This window comes from Corvus cornix, chromosome 2 (genome assembly GCF_000738735.6).
Source record: "Corvus cornix cornix isolate S_Up_H32 chromosome 2, ASM73873v5, whole genome shotgun sequence".
Classification (NCBI taxonomy): domain Eukaryota; kingdom Metazoa; phylum Chordata; class Aves; order Passeriformes; family Corvidae; genus Corvus; species Corvus cornix.
In genome coordinates this window covers 35,424,568-35,445,011 of record NC_046333.1, presented here as the reverse complement: position 1 = coordinate 35,445,011, position 20,444 = coordinate 35,424,568, and the positions used below count along the sequence as shown (strand labels likewise).

The 20,444-nt window shown below is 38.8% G+C and overlaps 1 protein-coding gene across 6 annotated transcripts in view; it reads left to right on the top strand.

The window, feature by feature from the left end:
* The window catches only part of TMEM108 (transmembrane protein 108), a 161,882-nt gene that overhangs the window by 62,095 nt on the left and 79,343 nt on the right, over nt 1–20,444 (top strand). For 5 of the 6 annotated variants that reach the window (XM_039571751.1, XM_010398844.2, XM_019285862.3 and 2 more), the window contains one exon: nt 16,163–16,244. In XM_039571751.1, coding sequence (XP_039427685.1) covers nt 16,205–16,244 — 40 coding nt within the window. In that variant the 5' untranslated portion in view covers nt 16,163–16,204. Of the gene's footprint in view, nt 1–16,162; nt 16,245–18,447; nt 18,590–20,444 lie in introns of those variants that run through there. The other variant, XM_019285861.3, reaches the window with a different exon arrangement.

Sequence of the window (20,444 nt, the reverse complement as noted above, 5' to 3'; positions counted from 1 at the left end):
AAACTGTAAATTAACAGGCTACAGTCAATCTGTGCACCTTAGTCCTGCTATAGCTGTTTTGTCTCAAATAAATAGTTCAGTGTTCATGGCCAGAGAAAGACAGAGAAACTGACCCTGTTGTTTAGTGGACATTTTAGGGCATTCTCACTACACAGAGGAGACTCAGGTTTTGTGTCTTATTTTTACAAAATGGAAAAATATCTCTAGGAGGGCAGGGAGGGAAGTCTTATGTTAGATAAGCCTTATGTTGGCATAATGATGGGTTAAGTACTTATCTAGCTAGCTTAACCACCAAACTGGAAGGAGCATTGTTTTTCTGAGAAAAGAGTTGAAAGGCCATTTTTCCATCCAAGAAGAGTAGTCAAATATCTGAAACCTCAATTAAAGAAAAAAAATTTGAGGTGGGAAAAATATCTAACATCTCACTGAACAGCACAGTTGTACACACCATCAGAAAGTGTCAACATCATATGTCACTCTTCAGTTTTATATTTCTACAGTTGACAAATCGGAGATCGGGGCAGCACTGTGTCAGCTCTGCTATCGCTGCAGTATTCTAGGCCTGTGTGCTGAGGCAGTAAAAAAACAAGCCAAAGCTTTAGCTCCTGTGTAAGCAATGATTCTCCAAAATGCACAAGTAGGTGAAACTGGAGTAAGAAATTGCATTACTCCTTGAATTTGCACTTTATGTCTAGTGCAGTTCCAAAGTGTAAATACATGGAACTTGCACATATGGTAAGCTCACATATACAAATTGTCCTCCTGCTGACATCTGTAGTGCTGTTTGCATGGCCAGCCTGCTTTTGGAGCAGTTAAATGTCGGTAGAAGTGCCACAAACCCTAGGTAAGATAAATCAGAATATATGGGTCTCATCTGCATTCATAGCACAGTGGGAAAGACTTAACAGAGTGATGAAGATGTAAGAAATGGGAGCTTGCAGGTGCTATGTGCTAAGTTACTTAGGCATTCTGAAGATGAAGATATGTCCTGTTTTTTCCTGAATCTGTGATAAGAAGGATTATTCAAAGCTGCAATTGATTCATGGATAATGCAGACGTAGTATATTTTCACTGGAATGCAGAGAGAACTGGTTCATACAGATAAGTTTTTAGAGAGGAATGGCACAAGATTTTCTTTCCAAGTGAATAATCAAGCATCTGCATTGCCCTCAAAATGTCTAATATTGACTTTTTCCAACAAAAGAACATCAGATTCAGTGGACCACTGCTTTTGTGACTGTGCCTGGTTTATAGATCCAGTGATCACTATGACAAATCCCACTGGTTTTTGGTGTGAGGTACGCTGTTTTTTCAAGACAACATTAAATGCTTTATATAAAGTCAGTCTCCCTCCTAGCCCTAACAAACTACTCCAGGATGGCTCTTTGTTTGCGTTGTTTCATGTGCATTTAGCCTTCTGGTGAATAGCAAGTGAAAGTTTTGTTCTGCTGTGTTACAGCATGCTCAGTTGTACTCCTACCTGGTGGGAACAGATGTATCTACTTCTCCTTCTTCAGAAATGCCTTGCAGGGCTTTGAGACTTGAAATGGCCTATTATCTACCAAATAACAGATGTCTTCACAGATTAGCCTCTTGGAGTAAAAACACAGGCACACCACACAAAAGATGATGATTAGCTAGTTGAATAACAATAGACAAACTCCAATGCAGATGTACAGGAAACAAGGAAAGGATCAGACACTTATATTTCTATTTTTCTGAGTTCATTATATACATTCATTTTTACAATGACATCTTAATGTTAAAGCTGCCATTACGCAGCTTTCTGTTTCAAAGCTTCTAACTTATGATTTTTTCAAATTAAAATAATGTATTAATATTTCTCCCAATTACATGCTGATAAAATACTTAATTCAGTTTGCCTACAATTAATGCATTTGTTGCAAAAGTATTCCATATGTTAGTTTAGGTTTTTCTTCAAATAATTTTCAGTTAAAGATTTGCATTCGGATCTTTCAATATGAAGGAGATTGAAGAACGCTTCAATGATAAATCCTGCAAATCATAATACACCTCTCGGTATATGGTTCCAGCAGAAGCCAGAAGGTTTACTCACATAATTTGGAGTGAAGCATATGAAGAATCAGACACATTTATCTACAGGACTTCCCCTTCTTGATGGTCTGATTGCCTCCTTGCAAAGACTCGAGTGCCTGCTATGGTTAGGTGGTCAGAGTCTTCCTGAATGCAGAAAAATATAGACTCTGTTGACCTTGAGTCTGGTAAAGGTTGCCTGATACCTATTTTAGTCTGTAATTTTTTTCATTTCAGTAAGAATAATTTAGTCTCTGAGAGGAAAAAAAAAAAAAAGAACAAAACTGGGGGACGGGCAATCATATTTCATTGCATTACAGTACATTGTATTATTTTGTGGGATTTCCATATCACAGATCAGGAAGTTGAAATCTGTCAGGGAGAGAGGACAATGCACAACAAAAACTAAGAGGGATTTCTGTAGTTGAAGTCAGGGTTAGCATTTTTTGCATAGTAGTGGAAAACTGCCACATTAGACTGCATTCTGGTCTGAAAAATCCTTATCCATGTATGTTTCTTTAAATTTTTCAGCTCCGCTATCTTAGGATTTTGTCAGAAGAGAGTATGCTTCAGATGGAGGAGATACGAAGGTTGTGGCCATGGCCTAAGTGGTTGACGCGTGTATTGAAATGATTAATAAAGGATAGGGCTGGGCTTTGGTCCCCATGTAAGGGAATCTAGGAAAGGGACAAAGTGATTATTAGTATGTGGGCATAAAGTGGTGAGACAGAGAGAGAAGGAGCAGAGGAGTGCTGAGGAGGAGAGGATGGGACATTTGAGAAGGGATGGAAGCAATGCAGAGGAGAGAGAGAGGGGTGGACAGGATTCTGGCAGTAGAGACCAGACTAGCAGTAAGACAAGGTCAGGTGTTAATCAGCCTAAGGGTTAAAGTCTGGGCTCAGAACAGAAAAGTCTCCAGTTCTCTGGAGGATTGTGTGGGTGTCAGTATGGCTGTGTTACACAGTCTCTGAGTTGGAGTCTTTTTTTTATCATTTTCTTTTTTTTTTTTTTAACTGTTTAAGTTACACTTAAAAGCCGTTGAAGGGTACAAAGCAAAGGTCTCAAATGTGGAGAGATTTCAGTCAACACTGCTCAGATGAATCAATATTTTATTTTATCACAGTAGTTCATTATGTCACCTCTTCCTCCCGTAACTGTACATCATTCAGATCCAGCTTTGAAGCCAGAGTTATTAATTTCCTGGGGAGCACTTCTGCGGCTCTCATTATTGCGGCATCCGAGTACTTTAAAAACATTAATGAATTTGTCTTCACAATGTGCCGATAAGGTGAAATGACATTATACACCAGGGAAAATGATGCACAGAATCATAATGTCAACAAAGGACATTTAATTTAGATGCCCAACATGAGATGTTCATGCTCTGATTTTCCAGAAACAGCACTGGATCATCCTCTCTTTGTTCTGGAGCTGGCTTCTGCTGAGTCCATCACAGTTGGAATTGTTCCATGCTTCCAAAGTTCAAAGCGCAGGTGTTCTGTGCTCTGCTCTAAGCAAACAAAGAAGATGCAATTAATGACGGCCTGCACAGAGTTTGGGTTTTGTGCCTTCCTTGGCATGAGGCCCTGGGACAGAGACAGAATCCAGTTCCCCAGGGCAGCTTTCCACTGCCCTAGGCACAACCATGGTGGTTTTCCAAGCCCTTACCTCAGTCTTGTTGGACTGTCCAGTGGTGAGGCAGCAATGCAGCAAACAGCAAGTTTCTTCTTGTTGTGACCTTGACTTGCTGAATGTGTGCAGTCAGTCCTTGCTCTTACACTGAGTGGGGCTGAATAGTAGATTAAAAACCAAGCTATGTGAGTTTATTATTTGCATCGTTGCAGCGTGTACAGACCATAGCCAGTGCAGATTTTTTTGCACTGCAGGGATAGGTGCACCAAAAGGGTATGCTCTCGTACCTTCATATTGATTCCTATCTTCTGTAACTCTGTTGTGGCAATCTTAGCACTCAGGAGCAGGGGCTCCTGAAGCAGAGAGAAGCTGCAATTTTATTTGAAAAGGATCCTTCATTGTGTCCCTGGGTGGCCTCAAATTGTGTGAGCTGATTTGGGATGAGGTGAGAAACACGTCACACAATACACCCGTGTCTGGGCATCTCCTGTCTTTGTCCTTGCAAGGCTGAACTCATGTCTCAAGTGCATTGCACCCAAAAGACACAACATATTTTCCCCAACTTTTTACAGCCTGTAGAAGCAAAGCCATGGTGCAGTCAAGCAGGATATGGAAGAGGCAGTCTCTATTTTGCTGAAAGACTTTTCTTTAGTAGTAAAAGAGAGGGATAGAAAGGTACAGAGAATGTTTTTCAGATGCACAAATAGAAGTTAGGCTCTATTAGCTTCACAATGAGAAGGGAGTCTCACTGAAGTCTGTACCTGCAAAAATCCTGCTGTATTAATCGAGTGTCCCCAGAATCCTCTCCTGTTCTGCTCAAGACCATTCTTCCCATTTTCCTTCATCAGTTCGTTTTTATATGGAATCTCATTGTGGTGGAACAAAGTCACTGGAATTACTCTGGGTTTGCAATCAGCATCTCAGAACATGGCTTAGCCCATTTCAGTTGTAGTGTAGCAAGTAATACCTGACACACCTGAAACTGTCCTCGTTACATTTTAGCTGCAGTCAGTTATTCAAGCAGATGTTTATTTATTAAATCCACCTATCAGTCCTTCACCTAAGCAGTCTTATTCTTTCCCTGTCTGGGCTCTTCCTTACCTCTGTCAGAAAAAAAAGGAACAGCCTTCTTCAAATGGTGCCATTTGCTTGCAGTGCTTTATGAATCCTGAGCCAGGTGCTGCATCTATGCTGAAATCTCCTGTCAGGGTCAGTGGGCTTCACCTGAGGAAGAACTTCACAGTCCCAGGCAGTAAATGAGACTCTTCACTAACCTATTAGAATAAGCTGTGCATCTGAGCATAATCTTACTTGACAGCATAATGTGTTTTTAGATGCTGGTGGTTTGAGATTTCCCATTTTTTAAAGATGCGTTTCCTTCTGGCTTACTTACACCTCTATATATGCCAGTGAACCTTTTGAAGGAGGAAAGATGAGCTGTTTAGCCAGTAGCCGTCTTGCTGGCTGCACAAAGTGAAAGGGAAGAAAATAAGACACGGGATGCTAAATCCTCTCTAAAGCTACAGACCTGTCGTGTAGAGCTAAATCTGTCAGTGCCAGGTTAGCATCTTGCCCTATCATCTTACCCTACCTCTCCTTCTTTTGCCTTCAGTCCCCCTCTCCAAAGCCTTAAGTTGTAGACATCACGTTGACACAGACTAGAGCATTATTATTATTCAGAGTTGCGTAAAAAGTGAATTTACATTGAGTAAAACCAATAAGCCGTGGTGCTCTGACATTTAATTTTCCTGGAAATTCTTCCTATTGAATCAGACAGCACTACATGCATTTTCAAATGGAATTCAGTGTTTGCACTACAGTAACCTTGTAGGCAGAAGAATGAATAATTTGGAAATTATCAAGAGCCTATTTCCTGCCACCTTCCTTCAAGCCTAAATTTTTATGGGGCTGTACTTCTATGTGATGCCATGTAAAATCTTCATTTTATTTCGACCCACTGTCTCAAAATGGTGTGCAAAATAGTCTTCTATAAAAAGGGTTGCTATTAATGGCTGGTTCACTGGTTGGTAGTCTCCTATTTTTTCTGTGGCCATTTCTTCCTTTGACATCAAACCCTGGGAAAGTTGAGGATAAATAAATGGTGTCCTTTGAACTAGACAAGGTTATAATAAACTCTGAGATGGAATGTCAAGTCTAAGCAGGTGTACTATTCTACTTTCCAGTGTATGTTGATCAGCCTGCCAAAGCAGAGCAGTCATATTTCAGAGCTCACTTTATCGCCCTTCTCTTCTTACCATATTGAATGTCTGATTATAAAGGAGGTTGTAAATGGCTCTGTTAAAAGGAGGTTTAACCAGAGAGACGTAGGTCAAGACATCATCTTACTTTCTCTGTCAAATGATTATGCATTTATGCATCCATCCATCCAGATCTGCCAAAAATGTCCCTATTCTTAGATCTGAAGTTGTTATAATTTCATAGAAGCAGCCACTTCAGACAGACTTTGTCTTTGAATTGATAGACTTCATTTCAAGATGAATGTGTGTTCTAAAATAGCTGAGCAAAGGAAACCAGCAAACACTCCACTTGGGAGTGCCCCTGAACTAACACCGTGTCATGTGGGCAAGAGGATCTGGCAAAGCACACAATGAGGTCTTAAAAATGCCCAACCTTTCACATTTGTTTACCATACTGATATTTTTACTAAAAATACTATTATGAACCATGTTGGGTTTTCTTGGGATTTATGGCCTGTTAAAAAAGCTGGCAATATAGGTTAGTATTAAATACATTAAAGCACCATTGAGACTGAATGGTTAAGAATTCAAAAGGTGGTTATGCTTTCCTACCATGCTTTTTTCAATTATAATAAAATGTTTCTTTCAATCTTAGGTACTTGTGTATGTCTATTATAACCTGTCATTGTGAAATTAGATCCTTATGCTGTACTTACACAATATGATTAGAGCTGGTTCAAAACATTCAATCCAAAACTGACATGGAAATAATCTTAAACATATATTTTGATGAGAAATTTAATATGATTTTTTTTTGACTGAAAAGAAAAAGGAGATATGTTGTATATATATATATATATACATATATATATATGTTATATATATATGTGTGTGTGTATATATATATTTCTTCTTTTTTCTTTTTTTTTCTCCTTTTATCACTGGGAGAGGCATGCTAGTATAAATAGGGAAGGAAAGGCAAACAGAAAACATAGCTATCATCTATACATATATACATAAATATATATGCAATTCAAAATTACAATAATGAATGCATTGCTTTTTATTTAATTTTTTGTGGCAGCTGAAGTGGTTATGTTCTCCTTAACTGTGGGGTATTGTTTGGTACAACCAAAATATGTGGGCAGGGCACTCTGACCTGATTCAAAGTTCTTCTTCTTCACCCATCTTCAGTTTTCAGAAAGGCTGGGTCAGCATCTGATGGAGCCAGAGAAGCACTACATTGGCATCCTTCACGGGTGGTTATTTCCTCTGTCCTTTGTAGATGTAAACCAGCCTAGGGAGTTGAGAGGCAAGGCAGAATGGATGGGTCTTGTACTTGGGTCTGCTGTGCTTATCTTACAGCAGGTCAGTTGAAATTCCCCTAGAGATGGCCCCCAACTTAATTAGCCTATCTCCATCTTTTTCTTCTTGCATATCCTTTAATCTCCTTAATCTTTACAGTCTCTTGAGGAAAGTTAGTACAAGGGACCTTTTTTACAGATGAAGTTTTCAAAGCCAAACCTCAGTATGTGAGATTTTTGTCAAAACAATCAGAGTCACTTTCCTCTCTTAGCTTGCATCTTTAGTTCACTGTAAATCAAATAATGCTGATGGACAATATCGAGCCTCCTTTGTGGTGGTGTCTTAAGGGTTATTTGTTTAGCTGGTTAATTGTGAGGTTCACTAAAGGGAAGATGATCTTGCAGTTAAGATGTTACATTGAGATGTTTCCATCTCTACTATAGATTTCCTTTAAAGTCATCTGGGGCCTGTGTAATACTGTTTTCAGGGCTCCAATACAGTATGTTTGACAGCACAGGACTTGATTTTAGAAGTACTTAAGCATCTTTGTGAAACTGGTATTTTGGCCTGAATTTCAGACATGCAGAGCATGCATACTCCTCTTTGTGTACAGCTGATGCTTTCCATTCTTGAAAATTTGTCAATCTGCCTTAGGAATACAGCGCCATATTATAAGAGAGGGGAAATAGTACCTTCTCTTTTGCGTGCTTTCTTTCTTCTCTACTTGAAATACTTGCATTTAATCAAGCTGAATAGTGTGAAAAGCTTGGTTTCAGCTGCTTCACAAAGGTAAACCCCTCTTCCACTCTCCTATGTTTATTATAATGCAGGCAAAGCTATTTGCTTGCCTGTCCTTTACATTAAGTCTTTTTTTATTGTATATCCTACACAATGGGAACAAGAGAGTAGTTTAACACAGCTGCAGAGAAGTTAACCCCATAAGCCTTGAAATCTCTCTAGCTGGAAAAAGCTCTGGGTGAGATTCCTTTTACAAATGTTGACATCCTCATTTTCAATATTACGGGCTGAAATCCATTGATTGACCTACAGCCGTCTGAAACTCAGTGGAGAGAAACAGCCCCACATAAGGGATGGGCCCCCTCCTCCCAAGAGAGGCATTTTAAACAGGACATAGGCATCAGGCTTCAGAGGAGCCAGTCCCTTGCTCTCTGCAGAGAGAGTTTCAGTGAATAAATTAAATGTCACATCCACAGTGTGGACATCCCGAGGCCCGCAAGATGCTATGGAAGATCCTTCAGGGAAAACCCACCATCACAAGAGTGATGTGGAAGTAGAGCTTGTTTCTACATCCATTCCCTGCTGTGACTGAGAAGGAAGAACAAGCTGTATTTTCCTTATTTTTCCAGAAGTTATAGAGATATCTTTACTAACATTGTCTTGTGTGCTAAAAAAGTCTTTTAGCAGGAGAGCTTCCAAAGGTTATAAAGTTTCCTGTCAAAGAGCAGGCAATTTCCACTGCTGAATGCTTCTTTGGTGTAGTCCAGCCAGTTAAATTTTCATCATGATCTTGAATATTAAAAGATTTTCTTTGGTTTGGCTCTCATAAGACCCACAAAGAAAATTCTGAAAAACTACACAACTTAGTCTTAAATATGTCATATTTCATTTTTTAAAAAAAAGTCTTTTCAAGATGACAGTGAAATGTGCTTTTCACTAAGGACTTTTTCTGTACAACTTTCTTGACTCAGTTGTTTCACTTTTTTTTTCATGTTGTATTGTGAAACATTATTCTCCTTGAAACTCAGAGAAGTTGGACTTTTTTTCTTCAGTTATCCAAAACAGCATGTTTCAAGGTGTACAATAAAATTTCTTTATCAAGGTTTCAAATGCCCATATATTCACATGTATTGAGGGGATTACTTACTAGGAAAGAGAATATTGCTAGGTGTCCACAGGGATTTCAAAAAAAAATTTCCTATTTCATCACTGAATATTTTATATTCAGTCTTATACAAGTTTTAAAATGAGCACAGAATTCTTCCCCTCTCCAACCCTAGTATGTGTTAATGACCAAATTCTAATTATCCCTACAGCTGCTAAGTCAGTTTGGTCTTTAGGAAGATGTTAGCTTCTCAGACATGAATGATGTAAAGGAAAGGCTTCTTCTTTTCTCATTCTAAAAATTTTCCAAAATGGTCATGTCTCTTGTGAAATGACCTTTCATTTCTGCCCTGATATTTTTCCCTACCCCTTGAATGACTGTCTTTTGCTGTTCAGTGATTGTTCATGAGATGACCATAGATGCCAAGACATTAAATAGCCAAAGGCAACAGCAGTTTCACCTGGCCTTCTCAGACTAAGTCCGTCCCCTGGCCGTGGTTGCTTAGATGTGAGGTTCTTCATGCCCATCTGTTTTTATGACAGTGAATCCCACGATTCTAGGCCTCTCCCTTTCATCAACGTGCCCCAGGTTTGACATGTGAACAAAGGAGGATGGGGAAGGGTGAGCTAGCTGTCAGTGTTCTCCACTTGCCACACAAATGACAGTAGACTTTAAGTGGTCATCTTGTCTAGAGTTGTTCATGGAAACACTGTCACAGCCGGGAGGAGGGCTGTGGGAACACAGTCATTTGGACTGTTATGTTAGAGAGATGGGGGATGGCGACTTCAACAGTTACTGATGAAGTAAGGAAGCTGAGGAAGAGGAAGAAATTGCTGTCAGGGTTTCCTTGAGTATCGACACTACTTTTTCTGTGTGTTTTTCTTGACTGGTGTTTATCTTTGTGCTAATGGGGAGGTATGGATTCAAACACCAGTACAAGAAAAACCACAGCCAGCCTCAGGCCCAGTGGGGATTGTAGATGTTCTGCATCTGAATTCAGAGAGGCGAGGCTTTGGGAAAGTTGGGGTTTTGTTCTGGATGCTCTGTGGTTCTCTGCTTCCAAGTGCTTGTCACATAGGATGCAAGAAAAGCATGGTAGTAGCTCTAGTTCAGTTCCTACCTGATTATTCCTTATGCACATATGACAAGGCCTGCACTCCACCACCAAGACTGGTTTTATTGAGCTGTGATATCCTGAGGGTAGACCCTACTCTGTGGAGACTTTAGGAAAGCAAAGGGTGTACACTTCTGAGGATAATTTTGGAAGTAGATATGAATTGCTCATTCTTAGATCAGCAAAGAGGAATCCACTTCAAAAAGTGCTGAAAGAACTAAGTATAAAGTGGACATAAATATAAAAAATGCTGCACTCAGGATGTTATGAAGAAAGATGGTGATGGTGGTTTGCATGTTCTAAGCAGTGGGAAATAAATCACAGCAAACAATGTGGCACATGTTGAACAAGAACAGAGAATTCTTACTCAGAGGAATCTTACTGCTGCAAGTTAATCATCTTTTTATTAGCATGCCCTGAAGCTTTTTGGGATATAAATTTTGCAAAATAACATCTGGATTGTGGAAGTAGGCCATAAAATTAAGAAACAAATCATGAAAGCTGGAAAACATAAAGCTGTGCTTGAGCCCTGTGTAGCCAAGAAGAGGATACCTGCTTCATTTTATGAGGCACACTGGAATACCCACTGTGACTAACCTGTGGGAAGCAGTGGATGAAGATCTTGGTGGTGGAACTTACACTGGGGGAGTAACTCCTGGGGGTGCTCCCAGCTCTCTTGAGTTGTAAGTGAGGAGCCTCTGCTGTTGATGTCTTGTAAGAAATTTGTTGAACATCCTGGGGCAATATTATACTGAAAGGATCAGGGCTGGGTTTCCTTGATAGGGGAGTAAAAAAAGATTAGAGATGGAAGTACTTCTGTCTCCTTTTTCTCCTTCATTTTCTGCAGAAATACTATTGTTGAAAACTGTCTGTGATGCAGCTTTTTCTTTTTTCCAGAATGATCCATAGTGGAGAGAAGGCAGTCAGGAATAGCATAATGAGGTTGATGTGCTTTATGGATGGGAGTGGCATGTCTTTTTCCTGTCTCCTCTTTTCATTACCATTTTTCAGCTTCATTGTTTCAGTCTCCTTGTTTCCATTTGACAGACAATGAAAAAGGGTTCTCCACTAACTGTTAGCTTTGCCTCAACGTGTATCTTCTGTTCTTTCTCCTCTATTTTTTTCTTTAATTTAAGGTCTGGTTGGCATTTTTTTTCCCATCAGACATAATGAATGGCTGGGAGCTGTCAGCTGTTTTGGACTCTTTTGTCTTCAATCCATCATTATGTCTTCATTGTCCTCTTTAATTTAACTGAGATGTTGAGGGGATCACTTACTGTGAAAGACAATATTGCTGGATGTCCACAGGGATTTCACACATCTATTCATCATCTTGGTAAGATAAACTATATGTGAAATATTGTGTTCTAAAAAATGCAAAATATGTTAGTCCATTTCAGACACAAAGTGCTTAACCAATATTTTTGAATACAGGTGTCTGTGGTGAGGCATGTGACACCTTTTCTGCATAAAAATTTCCTCTAATTTAAGTATTGAAGATGGGTATTTCAAACTTGAAATTGATTTGACTACAAACTTGCACTAACTTTATTACTTTGTTTCAAAGTATGTCAGTAGGTACACCAATATGACTTGCAGTATAGAACTGGGGTGAAAGTCCTAATTACACCTTTATTTCCTGGTTTTCAGAGGGAGTTCAGAGCAATTGGGAGCATGCCCATTCACGTGGAGACCAAAATCTAGGAAATTAAGTTTAGAATACTTTAAAAAAAAAAAAATCTCAAGGATCAGGTATATTTGTATCAGATAATTCCCTCAAATACTCAGAATGGCTTCTTGAACATTAAAACTCAGTATGTTTCAAAATTAATAATGTGGAGAAGTCTGCTCCCAAAAAACCTCAGGGAAGAGTTGGAGAAATGAGTGAGGAGTATGAAATTGATACAAAACTCAGAGACTCACATTAGATTTTGGATTATTGAAGTTTAGCACGCATTTTCCAACTAAATTTTTTTCCAAGACCACTTCTGTTTCTACTCATCCTTTTTTTTTTTTCTTGTAAGTGACAGTTTGTGTATTTAAAACAGGTGGTGTTACTCTGGTTTTAAATTAAACTGCCCAAAGTCAGGAGCTGGCTGTGTGTCTGCATTTTCCATCTGCATATGCACAACTTTGCTAATCTGTCAGTGCCTAAAATTACATACTTGCATACCTAAGAGAACACGGGTTGGTGAACTAGGGCACTCTCAGCTACCAGCCACTCAATCTGTAACCTTTCTTGATTGTGATAAATAAATGTATTTATCACAGGAGACCTGCAAAAGATTTTCATAAGATAAAGACTCCAAAATCCAGGGAAAGAATTTTTGGATTAGATGCGCCTGCAGGGCCATGCGAGAGTATTGTGATTGCTGGACATAGGTTGATACTCGGAAAGGAGGTTTCCTGTGCAGCTATTGAAATGTCTGACCATGAGACTTTGCTTTGTCTTCTTAGAGGTACAAAAGAATTGCCGTGATTGGAAGGTATTATTTTAGAGACTGTGGCAACTTCAGAAGTCCTTATATCCTATAGGTATAGATTTGTAGTGTAATAATATTAATAATAATAACAGCAATTCAGCTCTTCGTTGCTATCTCTCAGAAAAGTCAAGGTAGTAAATGATTGCATGGTAAAAATGGCAGATGAAATTCTGTGATGACAATTTCGAAGTCCCATCCACAGGCAAAAATTAGTCCTAGCTCTAAATACCTGAGGATAGACTTCAGGTGAGTTATTGTTACTCAGCAGTCAACTCTATAAAACAGTGGAGTGGAGCTCATGAAGACAAAGAGAATTGTAGGCACAACTGGAAAGAGAGTAGAGAGGAAACAGGAAATATCACTGCAATATAAAACTCCAGTACACACTCAAGTTTGGGTGGCTGCATGCGATTTTGTTCCCTACTCCTCAGATCTGAACTGGAATGGATATGTTCAGCTTAAGGCATGGTAGTTATCAGACATAAGGTATATCTTGTTTATGAAAGAAGCAAAAAGACAGGAATTCCTCAGCTTGAAAAAGAGATTCTAAATGATGTAATGAACGACTAAAATTGTATGAACTGGAAGAGATAAGTAAGGAATAATCATTTTCAAGTTAAAAAAATATGGCACCTTAGGTAATTTATTCCATTCAGGGTTGCTAGAGAGAGAACAAGCTAAATCAGGGTGTAAAGACTACCTTGCACCGAGGCTGTTTCACAAATTATTTCCCTGCTGTCCTGCTTGCAGCTCATGTTAAAGTTAGGGTAATGGGCTTGCTGGAGCTTTCACCTGGGTGGGTGCAGCAGTGGTTCCTCTGTCCTCAAGTCAGGTCTTGATTCAGGGACTTAAAGGGCTGGTTCTTCTGCCTCAATTTTGTGCAGCCTTGATAATCATTGCAAGCAGTCTCTGCCTTTGGCAAACCATCATTGGTGTTCCTGGGATTCCAAAGTTATACAAATAAATCTTACTAGATGTCTCTTGCCTTAAAGTAAAACAAATCCTTGTTTTTCATATATTTCCTGTATACAAGAAATAAGGTATCAAAACTGTGGAAAGCTTAATTGCAGTGTTTTCCATACGTTTAAATACAAATTAGTTGAACTAGATGATCAGTGTGGGTCCCTTCTGACTGAAATGTTCTCTTCTATTAAGCCCAAATCACACTAAGGACTTGGAAGAAATTGAGACATTGTAAATTAATGGCAACATTTCATTTACGTATGTTCACTGAGTTCTCTATGTATAAATTTATGGCCACGTGGTCAAAAGTGTAAATCTTCTAACTGAAACCAACAGAAGAACATAATTCAAGTTTTTCAGTGACAACCTTTGTTTCTTTCCCCATATGCACACTAGTTCATATTTCTTAGCACAAGTTAAATTACCGGTCTAAATAAAGATATATACAAAAGCATACAATTTATTTTAACCACAATACCAGAATTTATAAGTAAATACCTTTATTTATTATGGGTAGCATTAATATGGAGATGGAAGAGAAATACAAAAAAAAATTGTGGTTCACAGCCAAGAACTGCATCACGTCAACATTGCCAAGCATAGTTCAAATTATACAAAGCCAATAATGTCCATTTAGGGTTGCAATTTCAGATTTTCCCTTTTTTCCATTGTATTTTTATGACTTCAGATGGGTTAGTGCTTGTAAATCCTGTTTTAACACAATTTATTTGTACTTTGTAAGAGTACTTGGGTATATGGTAGCTACACTGCTGGTGGCTTATATGGTTTTTTTCTCTTCCTGCATGTATTTTTATTAATATCTTAGTGGCTGCTAAACACAGACCTTTTGTATATGCTTCTTTGAAGAGTGCTGTAATAGGCTATGTGATGTCTGTTTATGCATAAGGACTGAGGTTTTTTTACTACATCTGGTTTGTCATTTGGTAAACCATAAAGAAAAAAGGGCAAAAGAAGTCCCTCAGCAAGCTTCCATGAGAAAACTATGGCATGAATCTAACATTGATTCTAATTAAAAATTGGAAGATAATTTACAGGTGATTGCTTCTATTAAGGAGAAAACACCTAGCAACTACTGGCATTTCTGCAAGTTACTGAGATGTTTTTAAGGTCCAGTTTTAAATGGAAAGTGTCGGAGAATCCAAACACACAGCATTTGTGTGCATAAATTTCCGTGTGGACTAACTTAACAAAACCCATGCATCTTTTGTTACAGGCTAAAAAGTCATGATCATTTTGAGTTTCCACATAAAAGTCAAACATAGTTCTTTTTTCACAAACTCTGCAGCATTTATAAAGTTCAAAGGTGTTATTCATTGGTTTGACTTGTTTATCTTATGTCTTCAAGGTTGCATTTTAAGTAAGCTCTGAAATGACTCAGAAATGTCCCTAGGAGTTCAGAAGATGAAACTGTGTTGAATTGAAAGATAGAGGATACTACATTTTATTTAATGTTGACCAGGGACCTTTCAGGAAGGTGATCTCAGTGTCCTGCTTTTCAGAGGTTGTTTTGAATGTTTAGCAAATTCATTTTTCTGGAAAAAAGAGCTTAAATGCTGTGTTGTCTTTGGGTACTCAGTGCGACATTACTCACAGCAGTGCTTTGGGACCACATTTGCTTTTCACTTCTGATTTATGCATTTGTTTTCCTCACAGTGTGAATAATTAATATCAGCATGATTGGGATTTATTTTTTCATAATATTTTTTAAGCCAAAGTGAAAAAATATCCATGTCAAGTATTTGAAAATACCATCTGAGGACACATAACATGTTACTAGTTACTCCCCAAGTGGTCAAAGGCAGGGAGGTAGGGTGGTCACATATTTTTGCCACGTAGCATTTTCAGACAGCAGGTGCAAGAATTATGAGATCCCTTTCTACACCAAGACAGTTCTGTTTAGGAGAAACAGAAAATGTCTAAAGACACAGAGAAGGTTCTCCAGCCCAGGTAGCTGGTGGGATATATCAGGAAGGGATATGACCTGCAACAGCTGACTAACATGAAGCTAAAAATGCCAGGACAAAGCTGTCCTCTGTGCTACCATTTCAGCAGAGTATGAGATCTCCTCCATGCTGGCACCACTGAAATTTTCATTGGGGAAGGAGGGGGTGGGCTTTCTACTTGTACTTCTTGAGGGATGTGAAAAGAGGAGGCTCAGGGAGAAAACTACAGCCCCATGTGCCCAGCACAGTGGCCTGGTGGTGTTTGCATCTTGCGTTTGCTTCTCCGCTGAGGACTCTTTCTGCAAATGAAAAAGACTCATATAAAATTAATTTTATCAAGCCATAAGCACGACATGAAAGTGATTTTCAGTGTGTTTATTTTGTATACTCTTGAGAAATTTTCCCGTTTGGCCATAACTCTATCCGTCCCTGCCAAGCTCTTGGAGAGCATGGCTAAAGAAGCAAAGTGCAATTAGGCAATTTCCCATTGCTTATCAATACAATTTTCCTGTGAAGCTTCATCTTACTTTGTAATGAGCAGGTACATCAAGGCAACCTATATTTTTCATACATAATTTTCTCCTTCTCTTGATTTTTTTTGACAGAATCATGAATAAACTGGCAGACCAGCAGGACCACATGATACCATGAAGAGAAGCTTACAGGTCCTCTATTGCCAACTGTTTAGTAAGTAAATATTAATTTTTGTTCTGTAAGAAGGGAACTATTCAAATTCTTACGTAAGATAGTAATATTTATGCAGGGCACAATTCAAGGAAGTACTTAACCATGTGTCTTGCTTCAGGTACCTGGAGGAACCATATGGAAGTTAAATTACCCTGTTGTCTGAGATATTGGGAGATGTATTAAAAAAATGAGTTGAAGGATCAGCTGATTCTGCAGAGCTTTGTACAAGATTAAAATTTATTTGCTATGTCTTGTAACTGTGAACACCCTCAGAAAAATGAGATGTAGGTACAGAGGATGGTGGCTGGAAGAAATAATGCGACATTTTTGCAAGAGGGATCCATCCCACTTTGCATTTCTGGTGGTTGCCACTCAATAAAAGATGTATGAGTGAGGAAAAATCTAGACTCACACAGACCTAAATTCTGTGCCACTTCCTGAGATGACAAATTTCTTTTTATTCCTAAGATTTGGCTTTCTAAAGAGTCCATCCAGTATGAAAGTCCAGCAAAAACATCAGATGGAATTTAGACTGTGTAGACAGGGTCTGGCTCCCCTGTTCATGGAAGTAAGGGAAGGTTTTAGGTGTAAAACAGTATTGACTGTTGTTCTGTAAACTGAAAATTCTCAGTGCAAGCATCATAAGCAACAACTTTTCTTCAAAGTTGTAGAGATTAAATAAAGTAGGACTAGACAAAATATAGCTACTTGCTCTAATGTTTCTCAAGGGAAATTGCTAATTTCCAGTAAAAATGAAAAAAAAATGAGATTTTTAATGTTGTCACTTCAATTTGGCAGAATGTCTCTCTCCAATATACACGTTTTCATAGACAATTTTGTATGGATTTCCCTTATTCGGGCCCAAGCAAGAGAAAAACCAGGAAAACATGCTTAGTATGCATGGAATGAGCAATGGAAGGACTGTTAGTTTGGAGTGTGTGAAAATTAACTCTAAGGAGTAGTTTGTGGACTGTTACAGAAATCTGGTTACTATCATATCTTTACTCGTTGTCATCAGAGTATAGTGTGAGATTTCTTTTGCTTTGCTAGGTTGGTTGGTGTTCCTATTCCTATTTACAGTTTCTCCTATGACATAGGAGAAACAGAGCTGTGTCCTCATGACCTTAGAGGGAAGTCTCCAGAGGTGCACCCAAAGCTATCTTGCTTGAGCATAAAGCTAGGCCAGATGTGCCTACATGACCTGCCCAGCAGCACACCTTTGGTTCCCAGAGATTTCGTGCCTGGCTGGAGTGCAATGTAGGAAGAGCTCCTCAAGCAGAATTTTAACCAGAAACCCACTGAGAGCAGTGGGAGCTGTGATATTTTTACCATAGCTAAGGACCCAGAATACTTTGCTGCATCCATTTGCCATGTTGAAATGTGATTTAATTCTAAAACCAGCTTGTTGCTGGACCAACATTAGGTTCTTTGTAAAGAAAATATGAAGCAGAACTGTATAAATACATTTCTACCAACACATAGGGAAAAGGAGGGTATACTCTTCATCCAACCTATTACAGTGTTGAGTCTTTCTGTAACTATTTTAATTTTTTTTTGGTACCATGCTTTCCTGCTTGGCAGCATTTCCCTTTGTCATCCCTGCTGCTTTAAACTGTATTTTTCAGGGTAACATGTTTAAGAGATAGGTGGCAAATAGAGGAACACTGATAATAAAGAGGGAAAAATTGAGAAAACTGTGTATGTGTATATACACACACACATATATATGCAGTATGACTGTGCAAAAATGTTGTCAACTCTGTGATATAATGTGAAAAGATGGATTCTGAACTTACTACTTCTAATGAGAGATAAAGAAACTGCTTTATTTCTTTATTTATTTAATTTATGAGTGCAACAAAAATATGTAATAAATGTAGTTTTCATTAACAAATGCAGCAACTGTAGCTATATAAGCTATATATTTTGGGCATCTGGAATGAGCTTTTTGGCTGGTTGGTTTATAAAAAGCCTATGGCAAGATCCCCCAAGTTACTTAATTTCTATTATATCGACTTTCTTTTAGATGCACTGAGGTGTGTTACCTAAGCTCACTTTTTCCCCAGTTACATCACAGTGCTAAAAACAAACTCCAAGAGAGTGCATTCCGTCCAAGGAAGAGGAAATTACTTTAACATGTTTCCTGTAACTGTTCTTTATGGTATAAGAAGGGCCTGCAGCATGGCCTTATTTTTTTCATTTGGACAAAAGAGGAAAATTGCTGCTACTATACAGCTGAAGAAAAAGCAAACCTTCAGAGAAAGAATCAAAAGAGGATATTCTGCTTTGGACTGATTCACCAATGTCTTCCGCCTGCCCGCCTTCCTCATCTGCAACTGCAACAAGTGGGTCTGTGGTGCTGCCTTGACAACATGGCAGTGTTTTCATCTTGTCTGCTGTGACATGAGTGAGTGATTGAGGTTCAAGGCTACAGGGAGAAGTGCCCTATGTATGCATTCTTGCAAATATGTACATAGGGCATAAATAAATATAGAAAATCTAGGACAGCTGGAACAAAGTTTTGGTGTTTTTTGTAGAAACAGTGATCAGCTGGAGAGACAAGACTCTGTGTGTGCTTGTGGATGTGCGTGTGGTAAAGAAATGTAGGAAGAAGCAGTTTCACCTCCAAACTGGTGTGTTGTTATGAGGCTTGTCACATTTTGCTTGAGTCCCAGCTGTGCTACTGGGCCAGTAGTGGCTACACTCATCTGTGAATTCTTTTCCACCTCTGTTAATTTGTGCTGTGTTCAGCTGTGTTTGTGCAGTGTCTGAGACAGTAGGACTCTTGTACTCTAGAGGAGTTCTTGGCTTTGGGGCTGAAAGAAAAGACTTATGTAGATATTGGTTTGATTTTCAAACAGTGGGATTTGTTAGCTGTATTTTTGAAAATCAGACCCATAGATAAATAATATTTTGATTGTAGGTTATGTCTGGGTTTTTTGGTGAATTTCACATGAGTTATGTAAGCATTCTATTGCCATCCATATTCTTTTGCTGTGCTTTCCAAAAAGAGCACATTCCATCCATTCATGCTGATCAAGAATAGCATGTGAAAATGGCACCAGCAGCAGCTGCTCTTTTGAATAGAGTTGTAGCTGGCTTGAATCTGATCCCAGCTGCCAAGAGGCAGAGTTTGTAAAAATTGTAGCACTACACTTGGCCCAGGACAGGGGCTCCAGGCAATGCTACCTTACCTCTAGTCATTCATAATTTATGAATAAGTAATTAAACATGTGATGTAAAACTATAAAGAAGTAATGCTTTCATACTGTATCTTCAAAGATTCTATTTAATCTGAAATCTCTTAAGACATTAAAAGAAAAAAAAAACAGAAAAAGAATAAAACAAAAAATTTGGAAGAGGTTTCTTAGTAAGAGCTCTTTGAAGTCACTAGCTAGATTGAGTTGATGAGGACCAATTAAAGCAAAACATGTGTCCACAATTTGCTGCCATTTGTTCTAGGCACATCTTTATGGATGAAGTTTGTTGCCTCTCTAATGATGAAGATGCAAATGCCTTTCCCATGAGGCTGAGCAATCTCCATTTTTTATAAAGACCTAATGTGATGATTTAAGTCCTACAGCATGAGCCACAATATGTCTGCATTTTCTGTAATAAAACTTGCACATTGTAATTTGCCATGCGTGCACTGTTCACTCAGAGCTTCCAAGTTGCATGTAAGCTAGAGAAAAATGTGGGGACAGGTAACTGGTGGAGCTCTTGGTGCACAACCTGTATATAGGACTTTCTTCCTCAGGCATTTATTTTCCTGAAAAAATGCAAGGACTTTTATTTTCTGTTTACTTCCAGCACTAGGGTCTGTGTGAGGACCTGTCACCATGGCATTTGAAATAAACGCCCATCTGAGTGCTTCTTCATGTCATTATCACTTAATGTGTTCCCAAGTATCACTCTTTCATCTCAGAAGCCTGGCACGATGCCTAGTAATATCAATAGAAAGAGTTTTCTATTTGCAAGCATGTACCACTCTCTGTAATAAAATGAGCAAAAATGGCTCAAAAGTGGCTGTGCCTTATAACACAGGCTGTCATAAGTCTTGTATCCCCTTGCTCTCCTTCCCCAGTGTTAACTGGCAGCCTGACTGCCTTTCAGTCAAGTCTTTGCAGTGAAGTTCACCCCGTAGAAAGGGTTAACACAAGCCTGCACTCCATTCCAGTCTGAAACAAGTCCAGGGGGCTC